At 45.4% G+C, this 21,355-nt stretch overlaps 1 protein-coding gene across 1 annotated transcript in view; it reads right to left on the bottom strand.

Moving 5' to 3' along the window:
- Positions 1-790: 790 nt before the first annotated feature.
- The window catches only part of LOC112221962 (ankyrin repeat and SAM domain-containing protein 1A), a 112,469-nt gene continuing 91,904 nt past the window's right edge, over positions 791-21,355 (bottom strand). Inside the window, 9 exon segments of the mRNA XM_042303868.1 lie at positions 791-1,679; positions 3,867-4,049; positions 5,444-5,581; positions 5,959-6,045; positions 6,254-6,325; positions 6,857-7,273; positions 7,397-7,543; positions 7,644-7,742; positions 16,155-16,270. Coding sequence (XP_042159802.1) covers positions 1,557-1,679; positions 3,867-4,049; positions 5,444-5,581; positions 5,959-6,045; positions 6,254-6,325; positions 6,857-7,273; positions 7,397-7,543; positions 7,644-7,742; positions 16,155-16,270 — 1,382 coding nt within the window. The 3' untranslated portion in view covers positions 791-1,556.

The raw sequence follows: 21,355 nt of genomic DNA, 5'->3' as shown, positions 1-21,355 counted from the left end.
GGCTAGGCTGGGTAATTAGACTGAAACCGTCACCCAAGTCTATTACTGGTGGCTAGAGCAGAATTCATGCATTTTGGCTCATACTCTATTGAATAAACAGTCCATTTAAGTTCTCCTCATATCATCTTTGATGCACATATTTCCCCAGCATCCAAGCATTCACAAAGTTTTCATGACACTCCAAATAAGGATTTGCACTAGATATCAAATTCTCAGTCAAAGAGCAAAGGCATGCTCAGATTGATTTCCCACACTGCTGTCTATAACAGTGAGGACATCTATGTAGGACACCATGATATGTTTGAACCTCTGTGTCCTATCTATCCCCCCATCAATGTTAACTCCAATAGCTACCAGTAGAGATCTCCTATCACAGTGCTGGACCCTAGCCTACTTTGGCAGCATAACACAGAGGGCCAGTTTCCCAGACTCAGATTAAGTCTGGGAAACCAACACAAAGAGCGATAATAAATCAGACAGGATACGCATCAACATGCCCTTCCCCCTGTTAACCCAAATGGGCCAATTCTAGGGTTTAGTCCAGAGTTGTCTTCCATCCCCTTGCAGAGAAACAGGCAATGTTCCTACTAATGTGCATAGAACCTCAACAATGGAACAGGGAGTCTCTCGCAGATGAATCTTCTGGAAACAATGTTCATCCAGGTACGTGATCCTTCGCTGTAGAGAATCGGATATTTGTTTCTGAGCACTGGAGTCAGGAGTTTAAAGTTCAGGAAACAAGGAAGGGGAAAGTTCTTCAAGAGCGCCTCACAGTGGCCGTCGCCTGGTAGAGCAGTAAAAGCACCCAGAGGAGAAAGGAAAAAGGAAGGAGGGATAGATGGATAGAAAAATTAAGGATTGTCCGAAGAGAATTTGGGGGAGGGAAAGAGGAATGGTGAGGAGTGGGGAGGTAGGTAGGTAGAATGGAGATAGTAGCCACTGAACAAACTTAATCAGTGACTGGATTTGTGGATTACATTAGCTGTCCTACACACATCATAGCTAGGGGCACTGAATAACAGCACCATACAGTAGAACAGTTTAAGCAGAACTAACAGTGTCAATGTGAGGGAAGTGGAAGGACAAGGTAGAGTATCATGCTTCACAGAGGCAAGGGGAACCAAATGCCTAGGAATATACGATGATCACAGAGCAATGATTCAGGGCCCAGAGGAGTCAGCAGTTTAACACAGTGAAAAGGAGCAGGGATCAGGGTGTTAGTCCAGGAGGTTGTTCAGTTAGTCCCCACTAACAGAGTTGTGGTCAGGGGGAGAGGCAGTGGCGAGGCAAGGACAGAAGAGGCAGGTCTCATAATGGTAGACTGAATAACAGACAGGGGGAGGAGAGAAGTTGAGTCTTTCAGCAGACAGAGGAGAGGAGGTGGAGGCAGAGGAGAGGTGGAGACAGAGGAGGGCAGGAGGGTTCTGGCCCTCCTGAGAAAGAGGCAGAGTCACAGTGAAAGGCACACAGATGGAGGAGGAGGAGGAAAGGTACAGTAAGTCAGAAGGTCAAGCCCAGGGTCAAAGGGCAGAGGGCGGGAGATGTGTCGGGTCCACTCAGAATATGGTGGTCTCGTACTTAGTGCTGATGGTCCTCTTGGAGTCTTTGGGGACAGGGTCCACCAGCCACGTGGTGCTGCCCTGGGACTGGGAGTCCACTTCCAGCTCCAACGGGTCCACCTGCTGGGGTAGGGGACACAGAGGGGGCTCAGATACAGGATTTGACACTTCTTAGGGTGAGAGTCAACAGACAAATAAATGCAATTAGTGTGCTGAATTACATGTTAGTCATTCTAAGATCACGGTGTGGTGAAATCCTGCACGGAGCCTGCTTGGCGCCCAAACAAAATCTATTTTACTCCTCTCTAACAATACCGCTACAACAGTGTATTGTGCCTGAACATGTTGTGCAAACAGAGAGATCATGACAGGAACTGATGACTCATTGAAGCACAGTAAAATGTACTAAGTGTGAGTAAGAAAACCTTAACAGAGGAACCCGTGAGGACCTAGATATATCACATCACATCAGCAAATCAAGTGTGTTTCCCAACCTGGAATGTTCATACCACTAGGGGGCTCCCAAGGGCTTTACAACTATCAAGGGGTCCAGTAAAGAACAACACAGTAACCAACAGAGAGTTGATGGTGTCTCAACATGACGTCATCTTTTTGAAAGAAAAAAAAAAGTTGTGTGACTCCAGGTTGAGAACCCCATTGAGACAAAAACGGAGAAGAAATGAGGCGTGAAGAGGAGAGACAAAGGAGTAATGTGGATGGATTGAAGGGGAGGAGAGAAATGTGAGTTTTTGGTAAAGGATTGGTAATAGGGGGATCGATCAAGCCATGGCAGTAACACATACAATTATGTAGAAAGGGTGGATGATCAAAGGATGAGGAAGGGGAGAAAGGAGGATGAGGAGAGAGGGAGAGAGCAGCACCTGGGCAACAGGGCTGGCAGAGTGGTGCAGTGGGAGGAAGGAGGGACGGTGGGTGGTGCAGGTGAGACAGTAACAGCAGGAACGACTGTCCAGCAGGAGAGGAGAGTCCTGGAAGAGACAGACAGGACAGACAGGAAGAGAGCGAGAGACAGACATTAACACAGGGGAAGTGAAAGGACAAGAGAGAGAAGAAATACGGGCTGTCCAGGGACGGTGGAACAACAGAATGGGGAGGACTGAAACAGAACAGGAAGAAGGGACAGATTCTCACAACACCCTGCTTAGTCCAGTAACTGGGGGACATGAGATTTCAGGTGTGTGTACCGATGGGAGGGATGGGACTGGTACCTGTCATTTGATACCTCCCGCAGAGAAAGGCATTACATAATGAAACCCCTCTGCTAATAGCGTCAGTATATAGCTATTAATCCAAAAGCACAGCTATGACGAAGGTGCGGTAGCTTGTTTTTAGGGGTGTTCGTCATTGTGTTGTTTTCATGCTATGTCAAAATAACACAATTTTCCTAAGGGAAAGGATTGTGTATGAACACACCTTCTGTTTGTTATATATAATAAATAGTCCAAGCAGCCCTGTGATCATCACATTATCATTCAGTGGCACAGGAGGCTGGTGAGAGCAGGACAGCTCATAATAGAGGCTGGGACGGAGTGAATTGAATGGTATAGGTAACTGCCAAAATAAAGAAACACTTGAGTAAATTATAGATACAAAGTATAATGAAAGCAGGTGCTTCCACACAGGTGTGGTTCCTGAGTAAATTAAGCAATTAACATCCCATCATGCTTAGGGTCATGTATAAAAATGCCCAGTTGCCCATTATTTTGCCCACCATAGCTAGAAGAAGAGATCTCAGTGACTTTGAAAGAGGGGTATCAAAGGAGCATAGGGGTTTTAAGGGTGTGTGTGTGTGTCTCAGTCACCAGATCAACCCAATTGAACACTTATGGGAGATTCTGGAGCGGCGCCTGAGACAATACACCAAATGATGGAATTTCTCATGGAAGAAGTTAGGTGTAATCAATCCCTTGTAGAACCTTGTAGAATCTATGCCGAGGTGTATTGAAGCTGTTCTGGCTCGTGGTGCCCAACGCCCTATTAAGACACTTTATGTTGGTTTTCCCTATATTTTGGCAGTTACCTGTATCAAATGAATGGAACCCATGTGTTTGATACCATTCATTTTATTCCGTTCCAGCAATTACAATGAGCCCGTCCTCCCAAATTAAGGTACCACCAACCGCATGTGTTCAGTGGCAATCCATTCCTTAACGTTTTAATGCTACTGGCAGATTTTCACAATGTATTCACAATGACGTAAGGAGCTGCAGCATTTTGATAAATCACTTGTTTGTTTCCTGTCCAAATCAGAAGAGAATTGTCTGTGTGCGCATGTGACAAACTCACCCCTGATTTCCTTACGCCACCCCGTGGTTTGGGAACGGGCTGGCTGGATTTGGTCTCGATGACCTCTGCCCCGGGTCCTGCTGGGATGCCCTGGTGCTGTTTGGTCCTCTGGGCCTGGAGAGCTAACTGATAGGCCACCTCAAATGCCTGTCCCAGCGTCAGGATGATTTCATAGGTCAGGTTCTACCAGAGGGGGAGGAGACAGAATCCTACTCAGTATTCTACACAGACAGAGACAGAGACAGACAGACAGACAGAGCTCCTGAATATGAACGCTGTTGCATCAATCAGATTGAAGTGGAGGAAGTGAAGAGTAACTTCCAGGAGAGATGCTCTTAGTCAGACAACGGAATCTATGACTTAATTTGTTATGTTTATTTGCCTGCATCACTTTGTAAAAAGACCCAACTCAATGGCAGGCAGAGCTGTCAGGTAGAGAGGAAGTGTAGCGAGACAGCAAGCTGTTCCCTCTCTGTCCCCTGGCTGCAAACACCTGCTACTGCAAACCAACTGGGGCTGGAGCTGCATCACATTAAAGCACAGAATCTCATTAGTGGCTAGGACCAGGTGAAGGTGAACACACACTCAGGTCCAGAGGCTGAGACCAAAACATTGGGAGGGGGGGGGGTGTTTATTTGTACACCCCAAAAGTCCTTGATTTGTTTTCCAAAGAGAAAGATTTGAATGGCTTCCTCTGACACATACAGCACCACTGGGCAGCTCAACCCACTCAAGTGAGACAAAATTAAACACCAAACCCATCTTGTAAAGTTAAGTGACAAAACAACTCCACCCTAAGAAAAACAGAAACACAGCTTATTCCTGTGTGGTGAAATGTATTTCTGTTTATATCCTTTGATCTGAACTGGGATCTGTACTACTGTGTGGGCTGGTGAAAAATGAGCCTGTGGAGTCCAGTAACAGCCTGGTCATTACTGTTTAAAAGCTCTGATCACATCTCTGGGTTATTATACTCCCCCACCTCAGATAGTCATCCGCAGACATGTCAGAAAGGTGGAACCAGCCATAAACAAACACCCATTGACTTGAATGGGGATGGTCAATTCTATGAATTGTATTTCTATGTGACCAGACTCCAGTAGTCAGTCAGTGGCTTTCGATGACCCCTGCGGTATTATATTTGAGAAGCCTTAGCGTTTAGTCAGAGAATCAGTTATCAGGAGGAATGGTGTGGTGAAGAATGAAGGCCATCAGCGTTGCCAAAGTGAGAAACCTCACAGTGACGTAAGCGGGTCGAGAAAGTAAAGATACCAGTGATGCAGTGCTGCTGCCAGTCAGTCACATCTCCTCTGAGGATTGAAGACAGTGGCTGGGAAGTATCTCACATGAGGACCAAGGAGAGGATATCAGAGAGAAACTATGCTCTGTGGACAGGACTGGGGAACAGTGTCTCTGCATGGAATTGTCACACCACAGGGCAATATTTCAGAAGTAGAGCTCTTACGAGCAGTCTGAAGTTGGATGTATTCTGCAACTAATCCAATAGCATAGTATACAATGAAGCCACGGCAGGCTAGAGTAGATGAGTGGGCTGATGTGTAAGCAGGTATTCTCACCACGTCCACTGTGCTGAACACATGGCAGTAGTGGTGGTTGGTCTGCAGGTCCTTGGTGATGTAGGCAAACGTGCACAGATCCTCTGGGTCCTGGGCCGCGCACGAGATGTTCCGGATTTCATGTTCTGCAATGATGTTCTGTATTTGGAGGAGGAACCAAGATTAATGTGGAGTCACAGCGGCAATAACACCAACCACTTTCACATCTCCATCATGGGACAAAATGGTTAATATGACCAATATGAACTAAAAGTTCAACCCCTTCGACCTACTGCCCTATTAAAGGACTATCTGTCATGTCTATGACTCACTTAATAGACAGGGGTGAAATTTAGTAGGAGGGAGAGGGTTGGGCTGGATCAATGTGACAGGTGTGGTGTGATACTGGGCTGCTTCCTCTGGTGTCTAGCCTCAATGGCTGGGGTGTGTGTATGAGAGAGAGTAATCTGTCTAGTTGTCAGATATCGCTGTATGGATCAGGCCTAAGGTGAAAAGGGGGCACCCCGCCAACCAACCTTATTGGCCGCATCAATGAACTTCACCCCTTTATAGGTGATGGAGAGGAAGATAGTGGGGACCTTCTTCATCTGCTCTGTTGACCTCTGAGCGACAGAGATGTATAGCATGAAAAGGAGAACATTAGCTTGGGTTCCTGTAATCAGCAAAGCACAGGTCCCAATGAAGAGCAACAGCTGGTACAATGAATCACATTTAAGACAATACAAGTTGCAACAAAGGGGAGAAAAATCAACAGATATAAGCTGAAATGTTAGATAACAGTCTCTCTGGAGAAACAGAGGCTAGACCTACCCTCATTTTGGCACAGGCATCCTGGGTGGAGTCCGTCCCCCGTAGCTCCTTTATGAGCATAGATCCCAGGTACTGGAGAGAGGAGAGGGGAGAGCAGGACATTAATATAGTAGTACAGAGAGTGGGAGACCATCTGTATTAAAGAAAGCCCTTAGTGAGTTACAACAGGAAGAAAGCCCTTAGTGAGTTACAACAGGAAGAAAGCCCTTAGTGAGTTACAACAGGAAGAAAGCCCTTAGTGAGTTACAACAGGAAGAAAGCCCTTAGTGAGTTACAACAGGAAGAAAGCCCTTTGTGAGTTACAACACGAAGAAAGCCCTTAGTGAGTTACAACACGAAGAAAGTCCTTAGTGAGTTACAACAGGAAGAAAGTCCTTAGTGAGTTACAACAGGAAGAAAGCCCTTAGTGAGTTACAACAGGAAGAAAGCCCTTAGTGAGTTACAACAGGAAGAAAGCCCTTAGTGAGTTACAACAGGAAGAAAGCCCTTAGTGAGTTACAACAGGAAGAAAGCCCTTAGTGAGTTACAACAGGAAGAAAGCCCTTAGTGAGTTACAACAGGAAGAAAGCCCTTAGTGAGTTACAACAGGAAGAGAGCCCTTACATTGGCTTCATATCCACAGGATTCAAAGATGAGCTTCTCGGGCTGGTGGTGCCAGTTCTGTACAGGGGTGTAGGGTGCTGCCATGCTGGGGGGTCGCAGGGTCAGACGGGGCTCACGATGCCGCTCCTCATACCTCTCATGTGATCGGTGTCGTTCACTGCGGGAACGGTGGGGGGCCACATCGTATTCGGGGTTGGGCCCCTTCCTCCCCCCAGGCTCCCCCAGGGGCAGGATGGGGTCCATGGAGCGGCCCGTATAGGAGTCCATGTGACTGATGGGAGAGGAGGTCTGGGATACCAGGTCCTGACACCTGATCTGGGACAGGCGGGGGGGCTTGACAGGAGGTTCCTCATAAGGCTGCTCTGCCAGCGAGGCGATGATCCGTTTCCTGTGTCCCAGCAGGGAGATCTTCAGCACCTGGAGAGACACAAGTAAACACAACCATAGAGCATGTTGCCATTTAGCACATATGAACTATTAAATTAAATGGCTACTTTGAAATGTTCTCGCTCAAACTACATTTCAGATAGGCACACTCACGTTGACAATCTCCAGTTCCCACAGGTTCTTGACACAGTCGAGGCTACGGTATCCGCTGGACAGGAAACTGTGTTGGTACTCCTGCAGGCCCAGGAGGTCCAGCCAGGAGGACAGAGAGTTACTGCCGTCACAGCCCAGGGCCTTCACCTGCAGGGGGAGGCTCACAGTCACACAATGACCCCACACAGTCAGGGCCAGTCACACTAACTAGTAGAGCTATAATGCTGCAAGGGGGCCATGGGGGAACCTTAGGTAGGGATCGAGCTGCATGCAGGATCTTCCTCCGATGTCCTGGGTCTGTGATGCCTATCTCCCTCAGGTCCTGCTCCTCCATCACATTACTACCCTGTAACAGAGAGAGAGGAAGTTCAGGTTAGAATGACATACATCACAATGATCCTACTGACATGGTCTCAATGTCGCCATAACGCCAGGCTTAGCTGCAGACAAGGAATTTGATAACACAATGATTAATTCAATGGAGGTAGTGGTTTTCTCCATTTAATCAATGGAAATCTAACGCATCATTTTAGTGTTGGAGGGCTTTTAGGTTAAATCTAACACAATAAAACGGGACTAAGACAAAGACCCAACATATTGGTGGTTATTGATCTACCTGCCCAGAAGCTGTCATTGAGGAAAGAAGGGGTCAATTCCTCTGGGGTGTCAAGAACTTTGACCCTCCTCTCCCATAGAGTTCACATACTGTACAGTAATAAACGTCAATACATTAAATGAAATGTAATTTAAGTGTATGGGGGAGGGAGACAGGCATTAGAAAGGGTGAGGGGGGGTCAATACCATCTCCAAGGCTGCCACAGCCAGGCAGGAGCAACGGATCGCTAATCAATGGATCAATCAGGGAATGGCAGGACAGTAGGGTGAAGGGGACTGAAAGGAGCCTCCCTCCACCGAGTGCCATTGATCGGGGTCACTCGATGGGTCCATCATCCATTGGTCTGAAGAGGAATCATTTGCCATTACTCAAATGACCAATTAGCTAGGTGAGGTACTGTACGCACTGTGCATTAAGTTGCTTAAAATCTGCTACTGTACGAGCATCAACTTGGAAGGTGACACACACTTAGGATCATCTGCAGTGTTGTGTATGAGCCCTGTGTTAATCCCACCATGAGAGCAGAGTCAGGGGGATGGAAAGATGGAGGGATGGAGAGGGGAGGGAAATTGGGAGATGGATAGGAGGGAGGGGTCATCAGTGTGTGTGCCTATGGCACAGTGGAATCTACACAGGGGTGAAATGAGTCATTAAGACAAAAGGCTGCTGAGTGGACTGCTGTTCCCTGTGGCTCAGCCATGGCAGGGAGGCAGGCACCTAGGGAGTGACTGTGTGCATATAACTGTGTGCGTGTGCACTTTCTTTTGGCTCTACTGTATTAACCTGAGCGTGTGTAAAGATCATGACTCAGGTATTATCCACTCTGTTAGGATTATGTATGTGTTAATGGGAGATGGGAAAACAAGGGGAAAACAAGGGGAGAGAGGGAGAGAGAGAAGATGGAGGGAGATAAAGAGAGAAGGAGAAAAGAGAGGGAGGGAAAGAATGAAAGAGAGAGGGAGAGAAAGAGAGAGAAGAGCCATAAGGGAGAGGCCATCAAATTATTATTATTATTATTTTTTTTTATCAGGGACAAAGAAAAATGTTTCCTTTATTCATCTAATAACTCATAGTGGAATGACGGCTCGGAGCACACCTACACTCAGACCTGAACTGATCAATTCATTAATCTCTCTCCAGCTGATGATGAAGTGGAATGAAGCGAGAGCAGAGCTGCCCACACCATCTAGATGTGGAGTGTTTAGAGTACACCGCTGATGCTGTGTTTGGAATGCTAAAGGAGGAGCAGCTACCGCTCACATCAGCACCAGGATTCAATAACGTTACGCAACACAGGTGCAGTATACCAAAGACCTCTATGGAACACGTACTGCCACAGATTGGTATACTGCTAATGCTGGGCCAGGGAGTCAGTGAGTGGCAAAATGCTCCAAGCCAATGGTAAATAATACATGTCAGTTTATTTTCAAATGAGGCCATATGAGGATCCAAAATGTAAAGGGGGAGTTATTCAACTGAGTGATAGCATAATGTTGTTCTCAATAGATGGGTTGGTTGTTAGCATACATTTGCACAATGAGCACTTGTTGTTTCTCAAATACATTGTTACAGACGGCTCTAAAGAACCTACACTGGCCTTGGTGCAAACTGGAAAACGCATATCCTGGTTCCGCATTTATTGTAGCTGGTGACTTTAATAAAGGAAATCTGAAGAAAACACTAGCAAAGTTTTAACACATCGCCTGCGCCACTCGCGCTTCAAAAACTCTACCATTGCTACTCTCCGTTCCAGGATGGTTACAAGGCCCTTCCCTGCCCTCCCTTCTTTTGGCAAATCAGATCACACCTCCATCCTGCTCCTCCCTTCTTATAGGCAGAAACCAAAACAGGAAGTACCCGTGGTAAGGACTATTCAATGCTGGTCTGACCAATCGGACATTGTGTGTTTGCAGTGTTATTGTCAGTCACTGATGGGGTCAGAGGCTGCCATACATGTCGATACAGAGCTGATTTCTAGGACTAACACAGTAACACACAATCCCTCATCCCTGGCTGACTGCATTTCTCTGATCCTGACACACATACTGTACTAAAACCGCTCTGACAACTCCCCACATCTACCCCAGTTACCACGGAGACTAGAGGAGTGCCCTTGCCTCAATGACAAAGGAACCTTGAAGAGGATTATCCAATTCCTAATAAAAGGCAATTAAGTGGATGAAATTCTCCAACTGCCTGATATGAGACAAAATCCAACATTCACCTCCACCTCCCCCTGTATAAGGCTTATTCCAATCCCTTCATCCATGGCCTCAAACTGCAGGAGAACTTGTGATCAAGAGTCTCAGACTCAAATGACTAGGAACTCTACGGGGTAATCTCATTAAAGCCCTTTGACTAATGTTCTCTCTTTGCAGGTCATAGTAAGAATACGTTACTGTCTGCAGCATAGGGGACTGAACCATTAACTGCATGTGTATGTTGTGGTGTACCTGTGTACATCCATTGGTATGCATAGTATGTGCAATGTACAGTATGTTTAATGCACAGTAAAGTAGCATGTGAGTGAGCATGGGTGTTTATAAATCAGTAACCTGTACATCAAAGGGAAGCTAAACAGCCCTTTTTGCTATTGATAAGCTTCAGTGAATGGGGAAATGAGATAGAATGCCAGAGGAATCTAAAAATGGTGGATAAAATGGTGATAAAGGACATCTTAGATTACACCACCAGTGAACAGAACTCATTTCAACAATTGAAAAGTCCTCGAAAAGTTATAAAACTCCTAAAGAATTACCTTGCTTTTTAACTATACAGAGACTTGAAGGACCAGCTGTACAGGAACCTACATTATTCTACCCCAATTATACAATGCCTTGTTCAAAAACGGTCCTTGCTAACCTCTGATACAACATATAATGTACCTAATGGATCAAACTGTTGTTTTCCTGTCATAGTTTGTCCTCTGTTACATACATCTCAGTAAAGCTCTGCTCCCTCTGCTCTCCCTTGCACTTCATTAGAATTCTGCTTTCTCTCTGCTTGGATTGTTCTGCCTAGCGTTACACCTGAGGGGCATGACTGCTCCAGACTAATTGTTCACTCTCAGAAGCGGGGTCATGAGCTTGGGGGACTGAGACAGTTAGCCTGGCTATGGACTAGCCCACCTACAGTATGTTATGCCAACTAAATAATAAAATGACTGGAGGGGCATCAAAGGTGTTGTGTTTGTGTGGGGGTATGTATGCAGATTGTTAAAATGTCCATTCGTTTTGACAAATGGATGTCAACAAAATAACTTACAACTTTGAGCTAGTCCTTTTTAGAATGTCTAAATGCACACAATAACAATGTAAAAATCCCGTAGGCCCTTCCTCCGCTCTCCTTGAGTTGATTAGGCATGGCAGGTAGTCTGTCCTGCCATTACCATATTACCATTACCTAGTCATCAGAGGCTGCAGTGTGTTCCTTACGTGACTGATTTGTGCCTAGAGAACGAACAAACAGAAGAGATGAAGAGAGAGAGGGAGACTGGACTGTGAGGATCACACAGGCTGGCGTATTCACAGAAGAAGACTGTTTGGCTGGCTGGCTGCGCCACTCCTCTGATGTTGCTCATTGCCATCATTGTGATGTTTGATTACAAGCCGAGCAGCAGTCTAAGTCTCTTCCCTGGGCAATCATTACCGCTACTGTGTATGCCTGCGACTCCTCTGCTGACCTCAGAGACTTCAAGGATATTCATTCCTTTTGACTGCAATGATGAACAAGCGCTCTACTGCTGTGAAGGCTCACCAACAGAGCGGGAGCCTCGAAAAAGACTGAGACGTCGTGAACGCCAACTCAGTGTTGTTTCCCTCACAGTAGCGCCTGCCACTAGTAAAATGCACTTTGAGTTAGACTAGTAATTTATGTACAAAGAGGAAGTGTCGTTTTTTGCGACAGGCATTACCCATTTAACTGTCAGCATACAGAGTAGAGAGAGTCTTAGAAGGGATGGTTGCCTTTTCCACTCATTCCCTCTGGGTCAATAGAGAAACGCATCTCATTCATTTTATAAAGGGCTTCTCCTTCGCTTGTGTCCGACAACACAATACAATCACTGTTATCGTATTGATTTTGGTGGTGGGCGCGGCCAAGGAGAGATCACAGTACTTTGCCTGCTGGAATAAATTGAGTTTAATTAGGAACTGTCAAGGCTGCTCTGTAGACCACACATCACAACACTCCAACACGGACTCACCCCATAACCAAGGGTAAAAGCTTCAGATGGTGACGATCTTTTCAATTCTACATTTATTTTTGTGCAGTCAGTATGATTTGAAGGGGGGATTGTCATTTCATTTTCTGACAGCACATACGTTGAGTAGCTGAACCTAAAATCGGAGTTGTTGAACAGCTGGCAAAGCAGTCTTCGTAATCAAACTTCACTCTATTAGGCATCTTAAGACTGACATTTTTAGAGTGTGTGATGTTTGTGTACCCCACTGGCCGACATGTGGCGCTCAGTGCTGGGAAGGTTTATTAATGAGAGGGGTGTATGAGGTGCTTATGTGCAGCTATCACAACCTACTGCTAATGGGCCAGAAGTCCAGGGATTAATATAAATACATGTATCTGCCTGCTAAGTACAGTTTTCATTACTTCTGGTGAAGAATATCAACTTCCTTCCAAATTAGGTGAAAATTACAGGCCCAGTACAGCTAGCAAGAGCAGACAAACATACACACATAGTTTCCCAGACAGAGACCCGAAGAAGACCTTGGAATACACACAAAGACACACCCTCTCGATGCCTCCCTGATGATTTGTGCACATCAGATATCCATAGTGCATAGGGAGGGATGTAGAGTCACTGGTGCTTAGCATGCATGAAATGGTACTTGTTGTGGAGCCAATACAGCCGCACCGCCGAGCAAATATATTACATTTGTTTATATGGGTCTCAAGCTTGAAATGCTTGATTGATTACAAACCAATCCACCCACGTCTGAGAGAATGTACTGAGTCCTGCGGGTGGGAGCACTTTGGAAAGTAACAACAAGGAACTTCTGATTTGGAGGCACACATTGAGAACCCTTAAAAGGGTCACCCATTTACTGAAATAGCTGACAAGAAGAAATGTTACAAAATGGTTACTGCTTTTGTTCAAATCCCTCCTACAGAATGGAGCAAAGCAGGTGGCCAGGAAAATAGATAGGAAATTGTCAGTGCCGAGAATTGCCAGAAAGAGGAGGAATAAAATGAGGGGATAAGGGAGGAGTGAGGAAGGCAGGGAGGGAGAGAAGAGGAGACCGACAGAGCTTCAAGTCAGAGAATTTAACACAGGTTTTGATGTCAAGAGAGGGTGGGATGGAGAGAAAAGTTGACTAATCTGAGCCCAAAACCTGTCACCCCTTCCCAATACCACATCCTTCCCCCAAGCTCCAGAGTCTATGCAGAGACCCAGAGAAATACACCAATCAGGAGGTGTGAGAGAGCAGCCCTCTAAAAATCACGCTGGAGAATGTTGTGCAATTTGCCTGCCTATGCTGAATATGCTCCCATGATGCAACAGTTCATTAAAGATAATCATAGCAGGTGCATGGTAATGTAGTGTATCCACTCTGACACAGCTGCTCCATTCAGCCATCAAACCAAAGTGCCAATATAGGCAAGGCTAAGGCTGGGAATCATGAACCCAGGCCAAACGGCACATGGTCAGGCTGTTGCCTCTGAGGTTGTGGTTAAGCCACGGGTGAATTTGATCCACTCTTGTGTGACAAGATCAGAGACAAAGAAAAACCACTGAGGGAGGATAACAATTAACAGGAAATACAACGAGAGAGAACAAGGGAAGGCGGTCTTTTCCGTCGACCCACTCCGGCTACAATTTATGACCGTCCCTCACGTAAATCACTGTAACCACAGCAGACAATCAACACTTCCCATTGACCTTCACTGTCTGGAGAAGAGAGTAAAGACATTGGAACCAGAAAGTGCTGTGACTGCATCCTTTCACCAACACTCTGCTAAAAACGGTAGGTAATGCATCATGTCCTCTCTAGGTAGGGAAGGACACATTCAGCACCTGTGACTGCATCCCTTCACCAACACTCTGCTAAAAACGGTAGGTAATGCATCATGTCCTCTCTAGGTAGGGAAGGACACATTCAGCACCTGTGACTGTAGATATTTTAAGGGGGAAGCACGGACACACACACACTCATCTGAGAGTGAAATTAATGTTTCAGGGAGGTGTGTGTGAGTGTGTGAGTGAGTGTGTGAGTGAGTGTGTGTGTGAGTGTGTGTGTGAGTGAGTGTGTGTGTGTGTGAGTGTGTGTACATGTTTTCTTACCTTATCAGGACCACAATGTTCTGACAAGTCACCAGAATGTCTGGACAAGGTAGGAAAACAACAAGTCTGGACATTTTTCCATGTGCCCAAATTTGTTCAAATGTTATTTTAGACTTACGGGTTAGGTTTAAGGTTCGGTTCATGGGTTAGGGGATATAGGATTTTAAACGGGAATCCATTTGACTCCCCCCAAAAATCCTGAAAATTCACAAAAACAAAGCTGTGTGTGTGTAGGTACAGCGGTAAGCCTTGGTGAGATGGGACAACACTGCCCACTAATTTACACCTTGCAGCCCACTCCCCTGCCAGGCCAGCTGGGACCTCCATCCTCCCCTGCATCAACACCCCCCTGAAAACAACAACGCAGCACATTGGGGGCTTGATAACCCCCGTCGGCCCGGCAACACCAGCCCGACGGTTATTGAGATAGTTATATTACGGTGAGGCAGCAGCTGGTACTCAGGCAGCCAATTGATTGCGAGTGAACGAATTTGAGACCGTGCCGGGAATTGGCTGAGCAGCTGTAAGGTGAGAGTGTGGTAGGAGGTAAATGGTGATCCCAACAGCAATAATGACATCAAACACATAACTGCTGACAGCAGGGTGATAACACTGGTCATGTAAAACCTGGGCATAGGCTGAATAGGTTTGGTGTGCACTGTGCAGCTTTCTGTTCCGTTAACACAGAGCCTAGTTAGCTCTCGTGTTAACCCTTTCCACACGCGCCCCCCCATCCTCGCTCGAGCCTGACTGCTCCATCTGCTGCACTGTGACATGTTCTTGACTGCGGCTCTTTCTTTTTATCGTGGCAGAGTCCTTGAAAATATTTGACAGTAATTTATTCAAGGCATTCGTGACTGACTTGTGCGTTTGATAGAAAGGGAGCCTAGGGAGTTCACTGGTCTTTTCATCTTTAAAGGCTTTGGTTTAATTGCGTTTACAGAGGTATTTAGAGCCGCTGGCCCAGTAAACAGGAACATCACATTATTGGGATGTGATGCCAATGCCCTCTGTCACCACCAGTCGGGTGAACATCATCTAATCAGACAGCCACTGAGTGGAGGGGCACCAATACATCTAATCAACATCCAGCCTGTTCCAGGCATCAAACCAACCAACTGGTACGGTCCTGTCAGGAGGGCTAAAGGTCTACCTTTCTGAGATGAACGTTGTTGATGTCATCGGAGCAGGTCATTTAATGTACAGTATGAACTGTATTCAATTCTCCAACAAGGCAAATTGGATGGAATGTTTGCTACATAAACAAACACCATTTTTCAAATATTTGAAAGGAAAAGCTTCATCATCATGCAATTCAGGCATAACCTTTGTGATTGAACAAAAGGCAGGACCCCTTGAGGACCCCTTGAGGACCTGGGTCTCAATGCAGAGAGGAGAATCACAAAGGTGTGATTGAATGAAAGGAGGAGGCAGGAATCTCAGGGGGGTTTAAGTAAATTGGAATTTACAGGGAAAGCTAATGGGATCTGCTAAGGCTAACGGATGGCTGCAACGATATTTGATTAATACCCACTGAAGGGGGAGAAGGAGAAGACTGATTCTCTGACTTTGAAAGTAGGTAGGCAGGTAGAACAAAATAAAAGAGAATTACAGAAGATGAATGACAGTGATACAGAGAGAGACAGATAGACAGAGACAGTGAGAGCCGGTGAAAGACAGTGAGCCAGTGTAGAGAGGAAGGAGGGGATGAGACAGAGACAGAGACAGAGAGAGAGAGAGAGAGAGAGAGAGAGAGAGAGAGAGAGAGAGAGAGAGAGAGAGAGAGAGAGAGAGAGAGAGAGAGAGAGAGAGAGAGAGAGAAGGGATGTGTACTAGTAACTCACCATGTAGTGCAGGTCGTCGAAGCCGTTGAGCAGCAGCTTGCTCTCGTACTGCGGCAGCCCCACGTGCTCCAGCCAGTCTCCCACGGGCTGGTCCAGCAGCCGCCCAGCTGCCCCACCTGCAGACAGAGGGAAGCGCTTGAGCAGGGAAAAGCCGTTGAGCCGGTAGCAGCGGCACTCTGACGACGACACATGGCACTGCCACATCATCCTGGGCCAGCAGAGCCGAGCGCACCAGCACCAAGAGGGCAGGGGAGACAGCTTGGCGATGGCACCACAGCGGGCATGCGTCGGCTCCCGCACAGCAGCGGGGGCCAAACCAATGACTTAGGATCGGGTTTAATAACAAACCCCTGGGTCTCAGGAGGTTAGTTGGGTGTCGAGGGGGTTTGGGGTCCCCTCTGCTGGTTAACAGTATGAGTCCTGTGTCCAGACTGCTGCGTTCACCAGATCAAACACACTCAAAAACAGGTGTAGATTGAACAGAGTCGAGAACAGCCACACATGTAACATTGTTCTGCTTAGAACGACAACCATAGACAAAATGCTCCATATCCACAAAACAAATTGCATTAATACTCCAAGATGAGTTAACTTAAAACAGGAAACAGGCTATTCTGTCTAAAGTTGCAAGCATGCAGATTCATCTTCCTGCTAATTTGCTCTAGTTGTTAATGATGGAGAGTGTCTCTGAAACGAGAGAGAAGCGTATCAGAAGTACGGCGATTTGTTCCGGCCCAGTGAGAAGTCCTTTAGTACTGAGATGGGTGATTAAAACAGTGCATCCCATGGCCCATCCCTGTTTCTCCCCACTCCTCCTCACAGTCAGCAGATCATACACACACACGGTCACGCACAAGGCGGGAATCTCCCACCTGGATCACATGACGTGTGAATCAGGAAACCCAGCGTGGCAGAGAGGAGCGACAGGTACTAACAGAAAACCAGAGAATGACGATAATGAGCTTGAGATGACTATGATAAATCAAATCAGGTCTACCAGCTATGCTTGGTATTAACTCAAGGCCTCCTTGTGGCTCCTGAAACAGGGAATGCACTATGCTGTGATGAGCAAAGGTTGAGTTGGTGCTTTGACTCTGGACCTGTGAACAATTTAAATCTAATACATTAAGTAGTTCATTCTGATAAAAGCTCAACTCGATGCATGAACCTTTGCGTTAATCCTAATCGTTTAGAATGCTACGGTCAGAAGCTTTCGTGACTTGTGATCCACATGACTAATTTAAGGCAAAGCTGAATATTAAAACATCCCAGCTAAAATAATCTGTCCCCAGTGCAGCCATCTGCCATCGCCTCTTACACAGTTTGTCTAGTATCATTCAAATGAACTGCAAATCATTTAAATATTTAAATAGGAGCACTTGAGATGCAATGCTTTTTCTGTGCCTCAATGAGGCACTAAGATATATCAAACTCATCAATACAAAGACATCAAATCCTAACACAGACTAACACAAAAACAATCTATATAACAATCAATGTGGTTTGGGACCCTGTTTAAACACAATGACTTGCCAGAGTCCACACAGAGTTCTGCACCTGTCCTTCCACACAGCACACAAACAAACAGACTTCAGTTTTTTCCGCAGCCAGCACACGTCCAAGTAGGAACAAATCTATCAAGTCTCCCGAGTCTTATACTTCATCCAGCTTTTTAAACCCGTTTCAAGTCTCCAGGCTACACTGCTCTTCACGCACACAGTGTCATTCACCAACTCCCTCCTTTAAAACAGCAGCTCCTTGTGTTAAAGCTCCAATACGCCACACAAGGTGTTCAGGCAAACCAACAGTCCACACACAATCCTAGAGATGCTCGGGGTGGCGTCCTTCCATTGTCCTGACTGTTCACTGTACTTCTGCCTGCGATTTCTCTCCTCTCTTTTGCTCGCTCTCACTCCCCGCCTCACTCGCGCTTCCCCATTACTCCCCCCCCCCTTCTCTCCCACCCTTTCCCTCTGATACACTGCAGGGCTGCTGTTCATGGTCTGTGAGCTGCTGCCATTCCAAGCATCTACATGGACCCCTGTTCCTCACTACATCCACTGTTGCTCCCTGCTCTTCTGATCTCAATCCTTTTCTTTTGTTTTCATACTCTGGAAACCTCTCCATCTGTCCTTGCTAAGAAACTCATCAGCTAGCAGGAAATGAAGGACAAAGGCGCTGGGACCGGTATTACAGGGACCAGCAACAGGGAACTTCACAGCACCCCCTGCTAGTTACCACCACCACTGTGAAGAAAGAGGAACACGCAGGGCTCGATCAGAGGAGAGAGAGAACAGTGCAGTGCCTCTTCACGTGGTGAGCATAAAAAAGAGCCTCTCTCAAATAAGTATTTCCTGCTACAGGTCCCATGATGATCTCCTGACAGCAGTGGCCAGGCTTCTTGTGTCTCTCTGTGTTTCATAATGTTCCTTCAATTCGTAAGAGGCTGAATGTATCTCACCGGAGAAAGCATTCGAGCGAGCAAGACGGAGCCCCTCTGCCTCTGTAGCCCAAGCCCATCTATCTGATGCTGTCTGGTCACATTGTTGCCACCCATAACATTGAATGCAAGGGAAGCCAGCAAGCACTTGGCCTCCCTTGATAAAGTTTTCAATTAAATAATAGCCAATCAGCATTGAGTTAAACTGAGTGAGCGCAACTATGAATGGTCCTGGTGCACCAACAACAACAAAAGTGTTGAGAAATTGTTGCATCTTGTTGTCCTCTGGTGGCTAGCTACCTAGCTAAAATCAATTTCCAAAATTAGCCATGGATGGAGATTTGGACTTGTGGTTTTACTTTATTCTCCATACCGGCCAACCCTAAATTCATACATTGTCACCTGGCCTGAGAGGATGGAAGTTCAATATGTAATTAGATGTAGAAGGTTAATGTTAACTAGCTGGCCTGGAACATTGTTGCCCATGAAAGGAAGTTTAGCTAGCGAGCAAGCATTTTAGCCATGTAGCCTAGGACAACAAAAACTAAAAAAGTGTGTACTGTATGAGAGTCATAGACCGTTTCGTCAACATGAAAGAGAGGAGGATGTCATTGGCGTTTCTCTACATGTAGGGTGAGCCACATGTATATTTTAGAGTACATGCACACACATCACACAAATCAGTACCATGGACAGCCACATAATTCGCTAACTTTGATTGGACTAAATAGTTTTTGGTATCTTTTCGTTTTCACTGTATTAAACTAAGCATAGGTGATTTGATGATGTTGAAATAAATTAAAATATGGTTCTAAATCAATGGTTGTTTAGTAAACAGGGCTTCTGACTGGCGCAGCGGTCTAAGGCACTGCATCTCAATGCAAGAGGCATCACTACAGTCCCTGGTTCGAATCCAGGCTGTATCACATCCGGCCGTTATTGGGAGGCCCATAGGGCGGCGCACAATTGGCCCAGCGTCGTCCGGGTTTGGCCGGTGTAGGCCGTCATTGTAAATAAGAATTTGTTCTTAACTGGCTTGAATTGTTAAATAAAAGGCTCAATATTATTATTATTACTATTATTATTATTATTATTATTAAATAGTCCAAAAATGTCAGAAACACTTACTTACATGACCTACAGCATGGTCAAGCAACTGTTTGTTACATTTAAAATGCTTTGAATTTATGAGGGATCCCTATTAGCCAAGGCAGCAGCAACTCTTCCTGGGGTCCAAACACATTAAGGCACTTACAGCACACATAAAACAAAAGATCAAACAGTACATTATAAAACATTATTACACCACTACACCATTATTACATCCTCTATAATACAAAATGTGTGTGTAGAATGTGTGTGTGTATGTGTGTCTTTTTCTGTGTGTGTCTCTTCAGTTCCTGCTGTTTCATAATATATTACAGTGCCTTGCGAAAGTATTCGGCCCCCTTGAACTTTGCGACCTTTTGCCACATTTCAGGCTTCAAACATAAAGATATAAAACTGTATTTTTTTGTGAAGAATCAACAACAAGTGGGACACAATCATGAAGTGGAACGACATTTATTGGATATTTCAAACTTTTTTAACAAATCAAAAACTGCAAAATTATTCAGCCCCCTTAAGTTAATACTTTGTAGCGCCACCATTTGCTGCGATTACAGCTGTAAGTCGCTTGGGATATGTCTCTATCAGTTTTGCACATCGAGAGACTGAAATTTTTTCCCATTCCTCCTTGCAAAACAGCTCGAGCTCAGTGAGGTTGGATGGAGAGCATTTATTGAAACATGCTCAATTTGGTTTAAATAATGCAAAAACAGTGTCGGAGAAGTAAAAGTGCAATATGTGCCATGTAAAAAAGCTAAGCTAGCTCAGAACAGATGAAAGCTGGTGGTTCAATATTCCCAGTTCTTCAATATTCCCAGTAAAGAAATATTAGGTTGCAGTTATTATAGGAATTATGACGCGGCGACTATTTCTCTCTATACCATTTGTATTTCATATACCTTTGACTATTGGATGTTCTAATAGGTACTTTAGTATTGCCAGCCTAATCTTGGGAGTTGATAGGCTTGAAGTCATAAACAGTGCTGTGATCAAGCATTGCTAAGAGCTGCTGGCAAACGCAGTAAAGTTTGAATAAATGCTTACGAGCCTGCAGCTGCCTACCGTCGCTCAGTCAGACTTCTCTATCAAATATCAAATCATAGACTTAATTATAACATAATAAACACAGAAATACGAGCCTTTGGTCATTAATATGGTCAAATCCAGAAACTATCATTCCGAAAACAAAACATTTATTCTTTCAGTGAAATACGGAACAGTTCCGTATTTTATCGAACTGTTGGCAACCCCAAGTCTAAATATTGCTGTTACATTGCACAACCTTCAATGTTATGTCATAATTATGTAAAATTCTGGCAAATTAGTTTGCAACGAGCCAGGCGGCCCAAATTGTTGCATATACCCTGACTCTGCGTGCAATGAACGCAAGAGAAGTGACACAATTTCCCTAGTAATATTGCCTGCGAACATTCATTTATTTGAACTAAATATGCAGGTTTAAAAATATATACTTCTGTGTATTGATTTTAAGAAAGACATTGATGCTTATGGTTAGGTACATTCGTGCAACGATTGTGCTTTTTGTCGCAAATGCGCCTTTGTTAAATCATCACCCGTTTGGCGAAGTAGGCTGTGATTCGATGATAAATTAACAGGCACCGCAACGCAGGACAAGCTAGTTAACCAAGTAATA

This window comes from Oncorhynchus tshawytscha, linkage group LG22, assembly GCF_018296145.1.
Source record: "Oncorhynchus tshawytscha isolate Ot180627B linkage group LG22, Otsh_v2.0, whole genome shotgun sequence".
NCBI classification, from domain to species: domain Eukaryota; kingdom Metazoa; phylum Chordata; class Actinopteri; order Salmoniformes; family Salmonidae; genus Oncorhynchus; species Oncorhynchus tshawytscha.
This window is presented reverse-complemented; position numbering and strand designations above follow the sequence as displayed.